The sequence below is a fragment of the Zootoca vivipara genome, chromosome 12 (assembly GCF_963506605.1).
Source record: "Zootoca vivipara chromosome 12, rZooViv1.1, whole genome shotgun sequence".
In the NCBI taxonomy this organism is placed as follows: Eukaryota; Metazoa; Chordata; class Lepidosauria; order Squamata; family Lacertidae; genus Zootoca; species Zootoca vivipara.
Genome location: NC_083287.1, coordinates 51,018,690 through 51,037,181, shown reverse-complemented (window position 1 = coordinate 51,037,181; position 18,492 = coordinate 51,018,690). Strand labels below are relative to the sequence as shown.

Genomic DNA, 18,492 nt, shown 5'->3' with positions numbered 1-18,492 from the left:
TAAACTTGCTTTCGGCATCAAGATTTTCCTGAGTTTCTTTCCTTTTTCTTTCACCATCCATTGATAAACATTTTGCAAACTAAGCAATGAAGTTTGCTAACAGTGCAGTCACCCCCAGAATTCAATGGGGTCGGGAAGTTTTTTCAGTAGCCATGGATCGCCCTCTCCTCTATCAAATTTAATAAATAATAACAGTGTGTTCGAGGGAAGGTTTATCTTTGTTTTGTATTTTGTGTTCTATTTTCTTGTTACAATCCTTGGGCTAAGGCAGAGCTTTCCAAACTTTTCCTGTTAGTGACATGCTTTTTAGACATTCAGTTTCACTTGCAAATTGAAGGTTAAACCCTTTTCCAACCCCAGGAGGAGCGTGGGGAGCGTTCGCGCCACAAACCTACACACTGCAGCGGACACAGTTTGGAAAGCTCTGGGCTAAGGACAATACCCAATAAATTTTAAACACTAATAATAAAATTTTAGAGCCATCTAGCTTGGCGTGGCCATCCCTGCCTCTCGTGGGAGCGCGCGTCACATAGCTTTAACCACTAGGCGCATCTATTCTGAATCTTATCTGCTGGACAGATGCATCCCGCAGCTGAGCCAGCACCAAAAGCGAAACCGGTTTGGAGGCTCATCATCTCCTCCTCCTGCTCCGCCCCGTCGGGGAAGTTGCGAAAGCGGCTGCGGGGACAGGAAAGGGAAGGCGGCGGGGCGAGAGAGCGCCAGGCGCGCGATGGCGGGGGTCGCTGTTGTTGACGCTGCTGGCGCGTCTCCGTGCGCCCCAGCGAACGCGTCCTCCCCGTCTGAAGAAGACTCGGTGCCGCTGGTGGCGCTCAACTATTCGGTGCGCCGCCGCCTGGGGCTCTTCCTCAACCCGCGCGCCCCGGTGGCCTCCGACTGGACGGCGCTGGCCGAGCAGCTGGGCTACGAGTACCTGGAGATCAAGCACTTCGAAGGCAAGGCCGACCCCACCGAGAGCCTCTTGGCCGACTGGCAGAAGCGCTGCCCCGGCGGTGCCACCGTGGGCCGCCTCCTGGGGCTGCTGCGCCTCCTCGGCCGCCGAGACGTCCTGGCCGACCTGGGGACCAGCATCGGTGAGTAAACGGGGCCCGGGGACGCCCCTGATTCTCGTCCTCCCCCCGTCCCGTCGATGCCCCCTCCACCCCAGTCCAAGGGGGACACCTCCCTCTCCTCACGTCCTCTGTTTTACGCACGGCCTCTCCTGAATGAGCGCCTTTCTGTTGCGCCCCAATGCCCAGTTCCCAACAGAGGAGGCAATTGCGCCCATCCTCGGAGCGGCCGTGGCGTCGCCGGTTGGATTTCTGCCTGTAAGGGGCGGCGCACGGCAGCAGTTTCCCGGAGAGAGAGAGGAAATGGCTACCGATATTTTCCTCCCTCTTGTCCTCTTCCTAACATGTTGGTTTTGATTCCTTCTTGACGCTTCCTCGTTGTTTAGCACTCCTCTATTTGAAGCTATTTTGTTTCCGGGTGTGTTACTGCAATGCTGTTACTTTTGTTTGTTTGTTTTAACTTAAAAGCATTTCATAGGATCATAGAAATAAAGAGTTGCAAGGGCCACCGAGGGTCATCTAGTCCAACCCCCTGCAGTGCAGGAATCCCAACGATGACAGGTGGCCACCCAACCTCTGCTTCAAAAACCTCCATTAAAGGAGAGTCCACTCCCAAACAGCTCTTACTGGAAGACCTTTCCGTGGGTGTTTGACCTCTGCTCTTAGCACCGGAAAGTTCCTTGTGATGTTTAGCTGGAATTTCCTTTCTTGTAACTTGAATCCATTGAGTCCTACCAGAAGAATGTTCTCTTGCTTCAACAAGAGAAAAAAAGCTTGCATTCTTTCATTCTTTCTTTCTTTCTGTAGCTGAAGAGTTTTTAGGGAGCTGTACAGCTGAATTGGCTTCCCGAGTGCCTCTACCCAACTAGGACGTACTTACCCTAGCTCTCTCTTTGTCCATCCTTACAAAAACAACAACATTAGCACTGAGGAATGAGAGCCCAAATAAGCAACTGATATTTGAAGCAGCAGCAAAATCTAAAGCTTGGCGTCATTTTGTTATTTGTTTATATCCTGCCTTTTTCTCCCAAGGACCTCTAGCTGGCATATGCCGTACAATTCCGCCCCTTCTGGGCTCTGCCCCTCCTCTTTTAGTCCCAACAACAACCCTGTGGGATAGGTTAGGCCGAAAGACGACTGTCACTGGCCTGCGGTCACCCAGCGAATTTCATTCCCGGGTGGGAATTTGAACCCTGGTCTCCCTAGTCCAAATCCGGCACTCTAACCTCTGCACCACACTGCCTCTTGCATAGCTGTAGGTTGTGCTTGCTCCCGCAATCCTCAGTCTGCATGTCCTTTTTTAGATGCTGTTGCACTCTGTTTCCCACAGGGTAGATTTGATTTAAATTAAATTGATTTAAATCACGATTTAAATCACTAGTCAGTAGGACTTGATTTAAATCATTTTTTTAACAGAAAGACTCATTCTTGTTGGTATAATCTTAATATTTACAACCAAATGAAGGTTTAATTTTTGGAAAAATAAATTTTCAGAGTAGTTTCTACAGATAATTATGAAAATATTGTGAGGTTTAATAAGTTAACTGTTTATATTTGGACAACTTTTCTGCTGTACTTTATTGGAAGGAGAAAAATAATCAGTTTTATTATTTAAACAATTTTTTTAACTAAGACAATAACATAGCATATGTATCCATGTTTGTTAACTGATGTGGTTAAACAATTTTTTAAAAAATAACTTAGACTGAGTTTTAGCACACATGAAAAACTTAAAACAAATCCCTATTTCCTAATGAATCGTCTTTGGACTATAATGTAACTTAAATAAAAAACACTTTAGAAAGATTTTTCCTCCAAAAGCATTTTATTTTAAAAATCCAATTTAAATTTTAAAAAATCTGATTTAAATAAAATAAAAATATTAAAAATCATTGATTTTTATCCATTTTTATCCTGGTTTCCCATCAGCCCCAACCAGCATGGCCAGTGGTCAGGGATAGTGGAAGATGCATTTCAATAACACCTGGGGAGCCTAGGCTCCTTATCCTTCCCCCAGTGCCTAACAAATCCAAACCCCTCTGCCTGTCCCCAACGGCAACCTAATGTTTGCTCCAAGGAGGTTCCCAACCAGGGCTGGTGGAGATCTGCCCCCTCTCCATTGCTGTCCCCCAAGATCTTGCAAATCTGAGGTATACTGCCCCAGGACATGGAGGTTCCACTTTCATGCATGAGGTTGAGCTGATACAGGGTCAGTTTGGGCTTGTGAATCCCCATCATTGGCTTTAGGGTATTGGCCCAGGAAGAGAGATTTAGCCTCCTCCTGCTTCCTCCAGCCCATGTTTCCTGTGTTTGTGGTTTAGCACTGTATAGCACTGAGCAGAGGAGGCTGCCGTGCGGACAGGCCCCAAGCCGCAGACGAAGCATACCCAGAAACAGGCCTTTTACTAATTTTTTTTTGTTTTTGTTCTGTGACTCTTTGCAGAAGAAGATTGCAAGAAGTACCTGCGGAGGAAACAGCAGGAGGAGGCGGAGAGGCCCCTTCAAGTCCCAGCGGTAGACAGCAGCATCTCAAGGTCATCTGAACTGCAGGGCATCACAACGCGAGATGATCCCCTTGGTAAAGGAAAAGAAAAAAGACCCTAAGATTGTTTGATTCAGAAAAGATGGCATGGGTGTGTGGGAGAGAACAGTGTTTATGCAGCCACTGAAAGGAAGACGAAATGAAATGGCTTACCCACCTTTTGTGGCTAGGGTTGATGGGCACCTAATTTTCTGGCAGGGCTCCCGAACCTTTAACAGTTGCAGCACAGGCAGAAATTCAATAGGTAAAGCTCCCAGCCTCGCACTAATTGCACCGCACCTGTTGAATTTGCTTGCTGTGCAGCTGTTCAAAAGCACCAGGTAAAATGCCATAGACAACAGAGAAAAGCACCAGGTAGAATAAGCACAAAAATAATAATACTATGGTAGCTAATGATTATTATTAAGAAATTACCGTGTTTCTCATATTATAAGACATGTCTTATATTTATTTTTTTCTCAAAAAAACACATTATGGCTTATTTTCAAGGGATGTCTTATTTTTTTCCTCCTCCTCCTGCTGCAGCCGGCATTGCTGCTGTGCCTATCACTATGTCTTATTTTCGGGGTATGGCTTATATTCCTTGAATGCTTAAAAATCCTGCTATGGCTTATTTTATGGGTATGTCTTAAAATATGAGAAACAGGGTAATAACACACTTGAAAAATGAAACAATTAAAATGCTGCATTTTGGGAAATCAGCATAACCCTTGAGCACAGCACCACAATGATAAACTAAGAGGGAAGACATGTGTAAGCAAGTTTTTCTTTGACCTTGGTGTTACCGCCCATGGAGGGGTCTGCATAGCTCATTAGCCTGTCTAGAATTCTTCCTGGAGGAGGGTGCTCTGTAGAGCAATGTGTTAAATGGCTTTTGAGCTACATGTTATTGCCAAGCATCTGTTACAACCGGGATAGTCTCCACCCCCATCGTTCTGCCCACTGAGGTCCAGCACCGAGGGCCCTCTGGCGTTTCCCTCGTTGCAAGAAGCCAAGTTGCAGGGAACCGGGCAGAGGGCCTTCTCGGTGGTGGTGCCCGCCCTGTGGAACGCCCTTCCATCAGATGTCAAAGAGAAAAAAAGCTACCAGATTTTTAGAAGACATCTGAAGGCAGCCCTGTTTAGGGAGGCTTTTAATGTTTAATAAATTATTGTATTGTATTTTTCTGTTGGAAGCCGCCCAGAGTGGCTGGGGGAACCCAGCCAGATGGGCGGGGTATAAATAATAAATTATTATTATTATTATTATTACTATTTGGTTTGTAAGCAGCTACTTTCTTGCTCTCCTGTGGCGAGCGGTTACATCCTCCAGGTGACTAGCAGGGAAGGTTTACAGCAATTTTCTTTTAAGTCTGAGGACGTTTCACACCTCTGTGTGAGCCGGGGGATAGTAATTTTTGAGAACTTGTGTGCAAGGCTGGTTCAGACGAGTAACACTTCCCTGCTCAGACAGGTAAAACTTCCCTCCATTCGCGCCAGTGTGGTGTAGTGGTTAGCGCATTGGACTAGGACCTGAGAGACTAGGGTTCAAATCCCCACTCTTCCATGAAGCTCACTGGGTGCCCTTGGGCCAGCCTCTACCTCTCAGCTTCACCTACCTCACAGGGTGGTTGTGGGGTTTAAATGAGGAGGGGGTGGTCCATGTTTGCCACCTTGAGAAAAAGGTGGCATATTAATGCAATGAAGGCATGAATGAAGGCATAATCCCATCCTGTGTTGTTTTCGTTGTTGTTTAAATTCAGGACAAACGGTAGAGAAGTTTGATGCCTTCATCTGTTACTGCCCGAACGACATTCACTTTGTGCAAGAGATGATCCAAGAGCTGGAACAGACAGAGCACAGGCTGAAGCTCTGTGTGTTCGACCGGGATGTCCTCCCCGGATCGTGTGTCTGGTCCATCACCAGCGAACTTATAGAGACGCGGTGAGTTGAGGAATTTGCACCCAGGGGCGAGAGAGCAGGCGGGCAGCAATGGAAATATCCACCCTGTTTCCCGCAGCTCTCTGGGTTTGTTCCCAGGTAAGTTCTACTCAAGAGTAGACACTTGATTTATAACGAGCTTATAACTGGCTGCCGAGTGCATTTTCACAATGTATTTTTATTATATCTACTTGTTTCTACAGTTTGATTTTTACTGGTATTTTAAATAATAATTTGCGCTATTTCATGTGAATCACCTAGAGTTTCCATTTCTTTTTGATCAAGTGGTCTATAAGTTTTGTTGAATAAAAATAAATAAAACACTACCCCTCAAAAAACTGCAAAGTAAAAATAGCAGTGATAAAAAAAGGAATTGGCAGCATAAAACAGCCCAGAAAAAAGTGAGAGTTAAATCGGTGCTGAAAAGGCTGTAATTTAATGGATTTTATCATAAAAGCATAAGAACCTGGTCTATGCAGTCTAGTATCCTGTTCTCACAGCGGCCAACTGGATGCCTGTTATTTATTTATTTTGTTTATGAATTGCTTCCAGTGATGCATCCCAAAGCAATTTAGGGTATAAGTTTCTCTTAAGTAAAACGGTTACATTTTATTTATTTTTAAAAAGAAACCCACCTGCATGTGTCATATATAAAATAAATTGTAAGGCTGTTGTCATGCTGCAGTTCACATGGCTGCCTGTTGGTGGCTGTAGCAACTCCAGCATGATGACAAAACGGCAGGCAGGCAAGTCAGCCAGCAGTGCGGGTGGAACATAAAACCAATGAAATCCAATAGAAATACCAAGTGGAATGAAGACCTGCATTTAGAAGTCTTCCTACTGTATGCCATTCCCAGGCGCCACCTGGATTTTTAAATAAATGAATGGCCTTTAAAACCCAGTGATATTTAAGATAGAGATGGCTAGAGGGAGCAGCTTTCCCTAAGACTGTATAACAGTAAGCTGGAGATTTGGGATTCCCTATCTAACCTTTGCATATGGCCACAGAGAAGAAGGGGACAAATTACAGTCAAAATTAGTACAGTCAGGCTCTGCTTTGCAGTTTGGGTCGGATGCAGTTTTGGGGCTATATTTTAAGATGTTTCTTGCCACTTTAAAGTATTGGGACTAGGCAGACACAGAGAGGGAACGCAGGTGTGCGGGGCCGTAATAGAAGATTTGTTGTTGTTGTTGTTTAGTCGTGTCTGACTCTTTGTGACCCCATGGACCATAGCACGCCAGGCACTCCTGTCTTGCACTGCCTCCCGCAGTTTGGTCAAACTCATGTTCGTAGCTTCGAGAACACTGTCCAACCATCTCGTCCTCTGTCGTCCCCTTCTCCTAGTGCCCTCAATCTTTCCCAACATCAGGGTCTTTTCCAGGGAGTCTTCTCTTCTCATGAGGTGGCCAAAGTATTGGAGCCTCAGCTTCACGATCTGTCCTTCCAGTGAGCACTCAGGGCTGATTTCCTTAAGAATGGATAGGTTTGATCTTCTTGCAGTCCACGGGACTCTCAAGAGTCTCCTCCAGCACCATAATTCAAAAGCATCCATTCTTCGGCCATCAGCCTTCTTTATGGTCCAGCTCTCGCTTCCATGCATCACTACTGGGAAAACCATAGCTTTAACTATACGGACTTTTGTAGGCAAGGTGATGTCTCTGCTTTTTAAGATGCTGTCTAGGTTTGTAATAGAAGATATGCATATGGAAACGGAGTGCCTCGTGCCCTTTGACCCCACATCTTTCAGGCTCCCCGTTGCGCACTAGGCCAGAGGTCCTTAATCTTTTTTCTCTGGGCCACACTTTCAGAATAAAAGTTTGCTAGCGTCACAGCAAATATTTTATCAATAAGAAATACACTGGGAAACAAAAAGAAACAACTAGCAAGGCTTGATTTAAAGCATACAACATAACCAAACCACTTTATAATGTGATCACGGGACATCCAGGAAATATAAAACATCGCAGCTCTGAAAATGCCCCGTCCCCTGTTGGTCAGAACGCTCCCAGGTGCCTAGGCTCCATCTTGCCCATTGTCCACTCACTTTTCACAAACGTGTTTTCTCTGTTCTGTTCTGTTTTTTGTTTTTTTGTTTTTTAAACTTCAGGTGCCGGAAAATGGTGGTAGTGATTTCGGATGACTACCTGGATAGCGAAGCCTGCGACTTCCAGACCAAGTTTGCCCTCAGCCTCAACCCAGGTAAACACCTGCATGGCCTCCCTGATCCATATTGTTGCTATTTATTTGTTAAATTTATGATCCGCTTCCCGTGAGGCACCCTGGACCCTGTGTGTGTGGGGGGGGGGGGATGGAGAGGAAGGAGTAAAAGGGAAATTCTCAGAAAAAATGTTTTCTGAGAAATTTTGACTCGCCTCTGACGCTGAGCCTCGTTGGAGCTCAGAAATGAAAGTGGGGGCAGCTGTTTCCTGCCTCTCTGCGAAGGAGCTAGGAGGAAGGTTCTCAGGCCATCTCTTGTTATGCCACATTCCCATGTCGGCTTCCTCTTTCAGGTGCTCGCCTCAAGCGCCTCATTCCAGTCAAGTGCAAAAGCATGAAGAAGGATTTCCCGAGCATCCTCAGGTTCATCACGGTTTGCGACTACACCAACCCCTGCACCAAGAAATGGTTCTGGATGCGGCTGGCCAAGTCCCTGTTGCTCCCATGATGCAAAGCCGTGAGGCCAAGTGTCTTGCACCGTGACTTGAACTGCGTCTTGAGGAAGGGAGGTTTTGGTGGGGGGGGGGGCGGCTAAGTCTTTCTTAGCCTTTGCCATGAAACCAACTTGTGCTAAACCCCTTGCCTCACCAAGTCTCCGAAACAATGGCGTGCCTCGGAAGCCAGTCCGTTTTAAAAAGGAGGGCTAGAAAGTATTGAGAACGGCAGCTGGTCCTGAGGTTTGGGGTCGACGTTTCCTGATTTCAGCTGATTTCCTCCTTGTGAAACGGGAATTGAGAAAGAATGAACACGAGCGGGAGAAAGCTTTCAACAGCTGCGGCGCAGAAAATGGCAGTTGTCTTCTGCAAAGTGTTCAGCGTCCTCTCTGACAACGCAACAGCAACCTTTTTTTTACTAGCACAAACCAACAAATGTACTAACAAACAGTATCCTGTTTCTGACACGCCTGAGTTCCTGGTGCCTTAAAATAGAGGTGGATCATTCGTCTCCCAAGATCCACAACTTAAACCTGCTATTGTATAGAAGGATAACCAGATTCCGCAACTCTCACTGCCTGCCATTTGCCATGGGGTGGAGAATTATTTTAAGTGTATGTGGTGGGCATTCCTAAGGAGGGGTTTGAGGTGGACATTCCTAAAGGATCTTAGGCAGCTGCCAAGGGATGTATCCATGTGTGTTTGATCCTGCCCTCACCCCAACTGCATGTCTACAATTGGACCAAGAGGCTCCCAATCCAATACATTCTGTCTTTAATCAAAGCACTGCCGGTATCTGGGTGACACAGCACTTCCCAACATTATATAACGGCCAGTGGGGGAAGTGGGTTGAAACTGTGGTCTCTGTTTTCTTTCAAGCTTTCTGCTTCCTAAACCTTGCCCAAGCACTTTTATAAGCACGTTGGGATTTTCTGCTCTTTGGGTCTGTTGAGTTTCTCTAGAATCATAGAGTTGGAAGAGACCACAAGGGCCATCCAGTCCAACCCCCTGCCAAGCAGGAAACACCATCAAAACATTCTTGACATATGGCTGTCAAGCCTCTGCTTAAAGACCTTCAAAGAAGGAGACTCCACCACACTCCTTGGTAGCAAATTCCACTGCCGAACAGCTCTTACTGTCAGGAAGTTCTTCCTAATGTTTAGGTGGAATCTTCTTTCTTGTAGTTTGAATCCATTGCTCCGTGTCCGCTTCTCTGGAGCAGCAGAAAACAACCTTTCACCCTCCTCTATATGACATCCTTTTATATATTTGAACATGGCTATCATATCACCCCTTAAGTCTGGTGACTTCTGCTTCAGTGTATCTGAAGAAGTGTGCCTGCACTTAGAGTTGGTCTCTTAAGGTGCTACTGGAATGAATTTCTCTATTTTATTTTTATTTTGTTTCGACGGCAGACCAACACGGCTACCTACATGTAACTAGTTTATTCCTGGTTTGCAACAAACCATAATTCGCCATTGCATCTGAACCAGGAAACTATGGCTTGTGCTCATTCTGCAAAACTAGAGCTCAAGCAATGGTTTGCAGGGGAAGCACAAGCCATAGTTTATAGAATCATAGAGTTGAAAGGAAGCAAGAGGGTCATCTGGTCCAACCCCCTGCAATGCAGGGATCTCAACTGAAGCATCCCTGACGGGTGGCCACCCAGGTTTCCTGCAAACCAGGAAGTAACTGACTAACTGGATCTTGCGAGGGGAGGAATGAGTGTATGAGCGCTGAGTTGAGGACCAGAGGTTAGCCAGTCTTCTACTACAGTATTATAAAAGCACAAAGGGAGATCTCATAGATGTGTCCAATGCTGTGCCAAACATCTCCATGAGTTCTAGCCCAGATATCAATATTGACAATAGCTCAATAGGAATAAGGGCATTTTCAGAGAAGATAGATTGTGGATATTATAAGGAAAACAAGTGGGTTGTACAACAAAAAGTCACATTCTGGAATGCTGCTGTTCAGGATTGCAACTGCTCTGTTTCTTCTCCCGCTGTCCAACAACCAGCATTTTGTTGTGATGGAATATGCTTAGCCCCCATCAGGCCTTTGATTTTCAAGGGTAGTCCTCTCTTTCCCTTACACATTTTTTGGTACTTCTGCAAACTTTGGGGATCCCTACAAGCCTGCCTCCCTTGTGTGCGCGATGCCATTTTGGCACACATGCTTAGGCAGACACAGGCTGAACATCACCAATAGAGGGAACGGTTCTCTCCAAATAATGTGACAAGTCAAAATAAAAGTGCCTTAGTTTCGTTGGGGCAAATTGAGTTAGAGAACGGTTCTGCTGCATTTCCTAGTTGATGTGTCTCGAGTTTGCATCTGGAAGGCTGGCCTCGGGATACAGTAGGATGTGGGGCTCATTTCAGTTATCAGAGTTCATTGAGGCTCTTTTTTATTAAGAAAAATCCTGATTGATCTACCTCTTCTTGCGTCTGTTTACACAGGCTGGATTTGGCAGCGCATTCTAACCACACCCTGTTGCTCACCATTTCCAATTCAGCTCAGCCCACTGCATGCTTGCTTTCAAAGTTTCTGAACTCCACTCAACCCTGCCCCCCCCCCCCGAAAATGTTTTCCCTGTGACCTCCAGAAATGAAAGATGGGCAGCAATGGGTGCTTGGTTAATCCTTGGATTTTTCTCTGGGTGTGCATTCCTTATCCATCTATGTACAGAGACATGTCCGAGGATGAGGATATATAATGTGCCCAAACAGAATAATTATAAGCCACGATAGCTGAACGGAACCTCCATAGAGAGGGGCAGTGTACCACTGCATACCAAATACTGTGGGAAACAAGAAGGGCAGGCTGGCCCTGGAGTTGCTTGTGGTATTCAGGCTCTTTGTGGTGGTTTGCTAATAATAATAATAATAATAATAATAATATACCCCCGCCCATCTGGCTGGGTTTCCCCAGCCACTCAGGGCAGCTCCCAACAGAATATTAAAAACATGATAAAACATCAAACATTAAAAACTTCTCTAAACAGGGCTGCTTTCTGATGTCTTCTAAAATTCAGATAGTTGTTTATTTCCTTGACATCTGATGGGAGGGCGTTCCACAGGGTGGGTGCCACTACCGAGAAATCCCTCTGCCTGGTTCCCTGTAGCTTCACTTCTCGCAGTGAGGGAACTGCCAGAAGGCCCTGGGAGCTGGACCTCAGTGTCCAGCTCCGCCACTGGTATACCTTCCAGGAAAAGGTGAATCTTAAGATAAACGCAATCTCTTTACAAAATGGCGGTTCTCAGCATTCCAAGGAAGTGGGCTGCAGTGCAATTATTCCTAGGCAGGGAATGATACCATTGATACCATATGTGATGTCTGTAAACTAAATTGCTGCATCCGTCTGTTGTCCTTGTATTAAATTCCTGAGTGTTGCAGAGACCTTCCTTCAGATCCCATGCACTTTGAAATAGTTCCTATCATTATATATGGACGAGAGAGACTGCGACAGCTACTTAGAAAACAGGGGACTGTGTTTTCAAAGAAAACAATGACTGAAAACTGCAGCTGGGTATGCACTTAAACCACTTAACTCAGTGGAACTAACTTCTGAGTAATAGCACTGCACAGACTTGCCCTCCCCTCGTGATTGCATGGTTCAGTTCTGCAATCCCAAGTGGTTTATACTCTTTCCCCCACTTCTTCACATGTTAATCTCTGGATTTGGATGCTACAAGGTGTAAGGGGGCCACTAAAAATTCATGGAGGACAAGGCTATGCATGGCTGTCCACCATGATGGCTGTGTTCTGTCTCTGCTGTTTGAGGCAGCATGTCTTGGAATACCATGTGCTGGGAATCACAGGTGGGCAGAATGTTTTGCATTCATCTCCTTGCAGGCTTCCCATAAAGCAACTGTAAGAACAGGACGTTGGAGGAGATGAGGCTTTGGTCCGATTCTTGTTCCCAAATCAGTGCTGAATTTCTGAATGATGAGGCACTTTCTTGTGCATACATTTAAATAATCCAGCCCCGTTGGCAGAGTGCTGTCTTTGAGGAATTTAGGTTCAAATGTAGGTCTAGGGTGGCCCTGGGCAAGCTGCTTGCTCTCTCTCTCGGCTTAAACGAACCGCACAGGTTTGCGATGTGAGGACCCAGCACTATTCTAAGCTCTTTTAAGAAAAAAGAGATGGATGTAAATGTATTTTTAACATTAAGGTCAAGGAGAATGCTTTGTATTAAAACCTTTGTTTAGCCACTTTGAAAATACTGGTAATAAACTGGTTTGGTTTAGTTGTTTGCCTTTTGGGGGTGGGGAGGGAAACTGCTTGCGGTTTAGAAAATGCTTACAGTACTAGCAATTGTAAGATGGGTGCAGAGTTGCACATACCTTATAGCTCATGCTGGCTGCTGCTGCTAGGAGTTGTAATCCAGAGCATCTAGAGGACACAGAAATGAAAAACCAGTGTTTGAATTGTGCTCCGAAAAAACCCGGAAGCCAGCATGGCTGTTTTAAAATGAGCAAGGTAAGTCTCCGTACCCAGCAATCTAGCTGCAACATTTAACAGCCTCGACTGTTTCTAGTAAAGGACAGCCCCGTATATAATTCAATGCAGTAGCCCAAACAAGAGGTTACCAAAACATGTCCTCAAAAAGAACACACTAGAGTTGGAAAGGGTTCAGGAAAGGGCAATCAGAATGATAAAGGGAATGCAGCGATTCCCTGGTAAGAAAAGGTTGCAACATTTGGGACTTCTTATTTTAGAGCAGGGTTTCCCAAACTTGGGTCTCCAGCTGTTTTGGGACTACAATTCCCATTATCCCTCACCACTGGTCCTGTTATCTAGAGATGATGGGAGTTGTAGCCCCAAAACAGCTGGAGACCAAAGTTTGGGAGACCCTGGTTTAGAGTGAAGGCAAGCCAGGTGACATGAGTGAAGTTTAAAAACTTACGTATGCCATGGGGGAAATGGATGCAAAAAAAATTTCCTCCCTTTTTGGGACTCGTGGACACACAATGAAGCGGAATACTGGGAGATTAAGGACGGATAAAATAAAGTACTTGATTCACTAAGAACTCTGCTCCCACAGGAGGCAGTGTTGGCTCACAGCTTGGGTGGTTTCAAAAGAAGATTGGACACCTCCACTGAGGTTAAGGCTATCCGTGGCTATTAGTCATTATGGCTATGTTCTGTTTCCACTATTGAGACAGAATGCTTTTGAAACCCACCTTTTGCTAGGAATAACAGGTGGGGAGAGTGGCTCTTGTGTTCGAATCCTGGTTGCAGGCTTCCCACAGGCATCTGACTGGTCACTGTGAGAACAGGATGCTTGGACTAGATCGCCTGAACTTGCAGGGCTGTTCTTATAACAAGCTAACATTTTGTCATATAGCAAATGTTGGCCAATCTCTTATTACACGGGACTTAATCATTTGGCTGTTTCATTTTGCTTCTCTTGGGGTAAAGCCAGCCCTAGTTGGGTGTAGCCCGCATGCTCATATAACATACTCAGAAAGGCATAAACGTTGACTACAATAGCCGAGAGGTACACATTCTTGGATATACCAGGAGCAGCCTCAACTTCACTGGAGGACGGGATCCCTTTCTTCCTAATATAGTCATTCGTTTTGAAACCTCAGCTGCTGTGAAGCTCTTCCATAACTATCCAGAGGTTGGTTCCATCCTCAGCCTGGGGGAGTAGGCTTTGCACCCAGCCCTGAAAGGGGGGCACCAATGTGGGGGTGGGTGGGGGAATGAATTCAGTTTGAGTTTAAAGGTAAACAGAGTTAATGTGCGCTTTCCAAAACAGTATGCAAATAGAAAGACAGCCATCTTTCAATATTTATCCAAAATTTGGCAATGCAGTTCTCTGGCTGAGCAGTGTGTAGAAAAATGTGTATGCTAAAGAATAAAGCATGCATAGAATGCAGGTATTAGTAACAAAGTACAAAAATGCATTGTAGCAGGGGAAGTTGCCGATTTCATATATTGGGCAAACTTGCATACATGCATGTTAGGAGAAATGTGAATGAGGAATTTTCAGGCAAAGTTTTTTTATAAAAAAAATCACAAAGAAGTAGTAGTATCAGACCAACTACAGTACTGACCCAGAACAGCGCTAGATACTATTTAAAAGCCAACGCAACGATTTCCCAAAGCTTTTATAATCGGGGGCAAGGGGAAGCCTGTAGTTCTCCCAATGCTGTTAGGTGAAGGAAAAGGTACCCCTGACCGTTAGGTCCAGTCACAGACAACTCTGGGGTTGTGCGCTCATCTCGCTCTATAGGCCGAGGGAGCCGGCTTTTGTCTGTACCTGTAGACAGTTTCTGGGTCATGTGGCCAGCATGACGAAGCCGCTTCTGGCAAACCAGAGCAGCGCACGGAAACGCCGTTTACCTTCCCGCTGGAGCGGTACCTATTTATCTACTTGCACTTTGACATGCTTTTGAACTGCTAGGTTGGCAGGAGCAGGGACTGAGCAACAGGAGCTCACCCCGTTGCGGGGATTCGAACCGCCGACCTTCTGATCAGCAAGCCCTAGGCTCTGTGGTTTAAACCACAGCGCCACCCGCGCTGTTAGACTGCGACTTCTCTCAGCCCCTCCCACTGTGGCCACTGGTTAGGAATGATGGGAATTGTAGCCCAGCAACATCCTTAGGCCCAGAGGGTCTCCTCTCCTGTTGCAGTCTAAAATATCTGGGACAGAAACGGGGCTAAAGTGAGAAGCTGCCATCTTTCATATGATAAAGCCTTTTGGAGGGGAAACTAAGGCACCGGGGCCACGCAGTCAGAATTCCTGTACTGAAGTTAATGAAATACACGTTCTACAGTCTCCATCCCACTGCCTACCTTTCAGGCGCAACTTTTTTTAAAAATAAAGTAATTTTTAAATGGGTGGGTTTTTTCTTTTTTTGTTTCCTTCCCCTACCCCAACACACACTGCAGTAGAAAATCTTCTAATAGGTGGGTTGTCCTTGTTTTGCTTTTTTGGCAATGCGCTCAAATTTCATTATTAGCCTTATTTCCTGCTTCTCTCTTGTATGCCGGGTCTCTCTCTCTCCCCCCCCCCCCCATGTGTTTGATTCTGATCCTTTCTCGGTTTTTCTATACACAGAAATGCGCCTATTTTTAGCACCTGTCACTCAGCTCAATGACATTGTCCTTGGCCTTTAAGCAAGAGCCACATCATAAGGAGGGGAAGGGGGGGAAAGCTTTTTGCAGTGTGCAAATTTGCTGAGTAGGCACTAAGAGACCCATATGAATTGATGAGATGAAAGCGAGATCGCTATTCCCGTAGGGAAGGCTGAAGATCAACCAGAGGTCAAGAAGAAGCTCGGGGGTCTTTTGCCAATCTCTCAGGGATATTGTCCCATCATCCAGAAAACTGTCTCCTTTATTTAGATCCTGGGAGTGGGGGGGGGGCTACTATATGACCTTCCAGGCGCAGCTGGAACTAACTGCAAGCACCATCATTGCTGACCATTGGTGATGCTGGCTGGGGCTAATGGGAGTTGGTGGGGGCACAGGTTAGCCACCTGGATTTAGGTTTTCAAGCTCCCCTAGCTTCAGAGTTGTCAGCCTGTGGCTTAAAAAATATCTGGTCTGTGGACAGAAGCAATGAAGAAGTCAGGACAGTAACTCCTTTCTCTTCAGCACTGGATGTTTCTGTCGGGGGCAAGCCAGCAATAAACCACAGAATAAGCAAAGCTAACTCTTTATTAGAAGAAACAGGATCTCTACACAGGTGTGCCAGGTCTAATGAGCACAGCAACTCTTCTTGGTAGATTGTAACCCCATGAAGACGTTGTGGAGACTGAAGGTCCCCACCTTCCTAAGTCGCCTCTTGTGAGTCTTTCCCAAGCAATCTGATATTACATCTGCCTTTCTTCCTACCACTTCATACCTCTCCTGGTCCTGGGAGATGAGGAGGGAAAAGATTTTGTTGCAGCAGGAGGGGGAGACACCCTTGTTGCTTCAGCAGCTTGAGTCATCTCTGCCCCTTGGCCTCCCTCCTCTCCTGCTTCTGGTTCTGAACATCTCTCTGCCACAGAGTCTCCCCGCTCACTAAGCCCTGTTACCTCTTCATCTTCTGGCACCTCCTCCTCCCAGTCTGCTCTCGCTGACCTCTCGTCCCACCACGACTCCCTGGGCTCTGAGCCTTCTTCCCTTGGGGGTTCCCCAGTTGGTGCCTCCCACCATTCCCCTGTGTCTAGCTAGTCCATGACAGCTGCCACACACACACAGACCCTTGGGTCCCTTCAGCTCAGTATTGTTCGCATCCTGGGGACTGAACAGAACATTCTGCCTGCAAACAGATGCTCTACCAAACAATGGCAACCAGGAGATCGCATAAGTTGGTTAGAATATGGTGCCGACAACACCAAGGTTGCAGGTTCGATCCCTGTATGGGACAGCTGCCTGCCTTGCAAGGGGTTGGACTAGATGATCCTTAGGATCCCTTCCTATTCTAAAAATTCTATTATCCGATAAGTACAAGAAGTGCCAGGGTTACAATTGGCGCTGGACCTTTACTAGGGCACGGACATTGGCAGAGTTGCTGCTACTCTCTTCCTTGAAAATAAAAAAGTGCCAATGTTCAGGATAAAAGCACACACAAATAAAATACAGTCTTCATGCAGAACAACCGGTGTGCATTATGCATTTGGGGGTTGTGGTGTGTTAGGTGGTGTTAGGAAAGGCCTGCGAGAAATGAATGGGAAAATAGCCTGGCAGGCTAACAGAGAGAGAAGAAGGAGCAGCCGGCCTGAAGGGCTCAGCATTACAGAGAATAACTGGTGCAGGAAACCTCCTTGGCAGAGATTATGCTCCGTGCTGGCTCCCGTTTTGGAAACCGTGCCCTGCGAGCTGATGGCTGAGCAAAACCCCTTTGAGAGCCAAGGGAGAACTCAAAGGCGCTGCTCTGAACACTGAGGTGGGGCTTTATAGAGTGTGTTTTACTGTTTCATTAAGCACAGAGTGGGGTGGGGAAGAAGCAAAACAAAAAAAAGCCCAGAGTCCACCAGCTCCTTGCAAGATTCATTGGGCTGCGAATAGAGTTTGAGCCCTCTTGTTTAACAAGCCTGTAAATATCCCCTTCAATGGAAACCAGGAGGCCCAGCGACAAGGTCAGGCGTCCTGCTTGCCAAAACCCGCTTGCTCTTTTTGTGTGAGCGGAACAACAGGGCAGGCATTGTTCACTGGGGAAAGAGAGGCTTGCCACAGCCAGCGCCTTAAGCCCACAAACTGAAGGTTGCTAAGTTCAAACCCCGAGCGTGTTCCAGAAACTTTAAGGGTTATCCGAGGAGGGAAAATACCATCTAGAGCAGCAGCTTCTTCTTCACATGGTCAGTGATCCTAAGAGCATGGGGCACAGGGGAGGAGAGTGATCTGGTCCTGTTCACTTGCACGCTCCAGCATGGAGACTGATGCGCACACAGGCACTGTCTCAGAATAATGCGCCCTGGAAAATGGTACCAGCCACTGCTTCATATTTTACTTAGTTGTTCTATTGGGGCAGTTGCTTCATGTGACGAGGCGGGGAACCTTCAGGCCTTCATCGCTGGACTACAATTCCCATCATCTCTGGTCACCAACCATGCTGATGGGGGTTGTTGTGTAACGGGTCTTCACTGAGTGATTTCAGCTCAGTGCATATAAGAAGCAGGAGGCGAGGATCTGGTACAACATCTCTTTACTTCAAAGAACAAGTAAGAGCCAGAACACAGGGCATGGGGAAAACTGGGGCTTATATAGTAACAGAGAACTAGCAGGGAAAATATACATTTTGGCGGGAACCAATGGCAAGGATTCCCTCCAGCGGAAACCAATCCAGCAGCAGATCCAAATCCTGCACTCTGAACCAGCAAATGATAGACGTTCCCTCTGGAACTTGTACATTCAAATAAACTCTGTAATACAATACAACAAACTCTATATTACAATACATACTTGGCTGTGCTATTACTTTAATACACAACAGGGGTAGTGTCCGGGAAAGCCACCAACACGCTCCCCCATTACTGCCCTTGATGATGGATGATACGTTATAAAACAAACATTAAACATATCAGCTTGCGAGCAAAATACAAACAATTCAAAATAGCCCAGTCAGCTGACGAGTGAAAAGCAAACAAGCACATCAACACAGCACATAAAAAAACAACTGAAAGCCCCAAGTGCAAACTAAACCCCCAAATGCAAAGCAAAACCAATCACCGTATGGGGCAGGTGTGTGTTCACAAAGCACAGTGTGCCCAGGGCTTTCAAGTACAACTTCGCCCTACAAATGCTGCAAACACCTCCCACGTGCCTCTGTAGTACTCACACATGCACACAACTTGCAAGAACCGCTCTG

At 46.2% G+C, this 18,492-nt stretch overlaps 1 protein-coding gene across 1 annotated transcript; it reads left to right on the top strand.

The window, feature by feature from the left end:
* The first annotated feature begins 686 nt into the window (after window positions 1-686).
* On the top strand, window positions 687-12,429 carry MYD88 (MYD88 innate immune signal transduction adaptor). Its single transcript, XM_035130082.2, has 5 exons — window positions 687-1,091; window positions 3,511-3,645; window positions 5,351-5,531; window positions 7,637-7,728; window positions 8,040-12,429. The coding sequence occupies exons 1-5, from the start codon at window positions 731-733 to the stop codon at window positions 8,192-8,194; spliced, it is 924 nt and encodes a 307-aa protein (XP_034985973.1). The 5' UTR covers window positions 687-730; the 3' UTR covers window positions 8,195-12,429.
* Window positions 12,430-18,492: the final 6,063 nt, after the last annotated feature.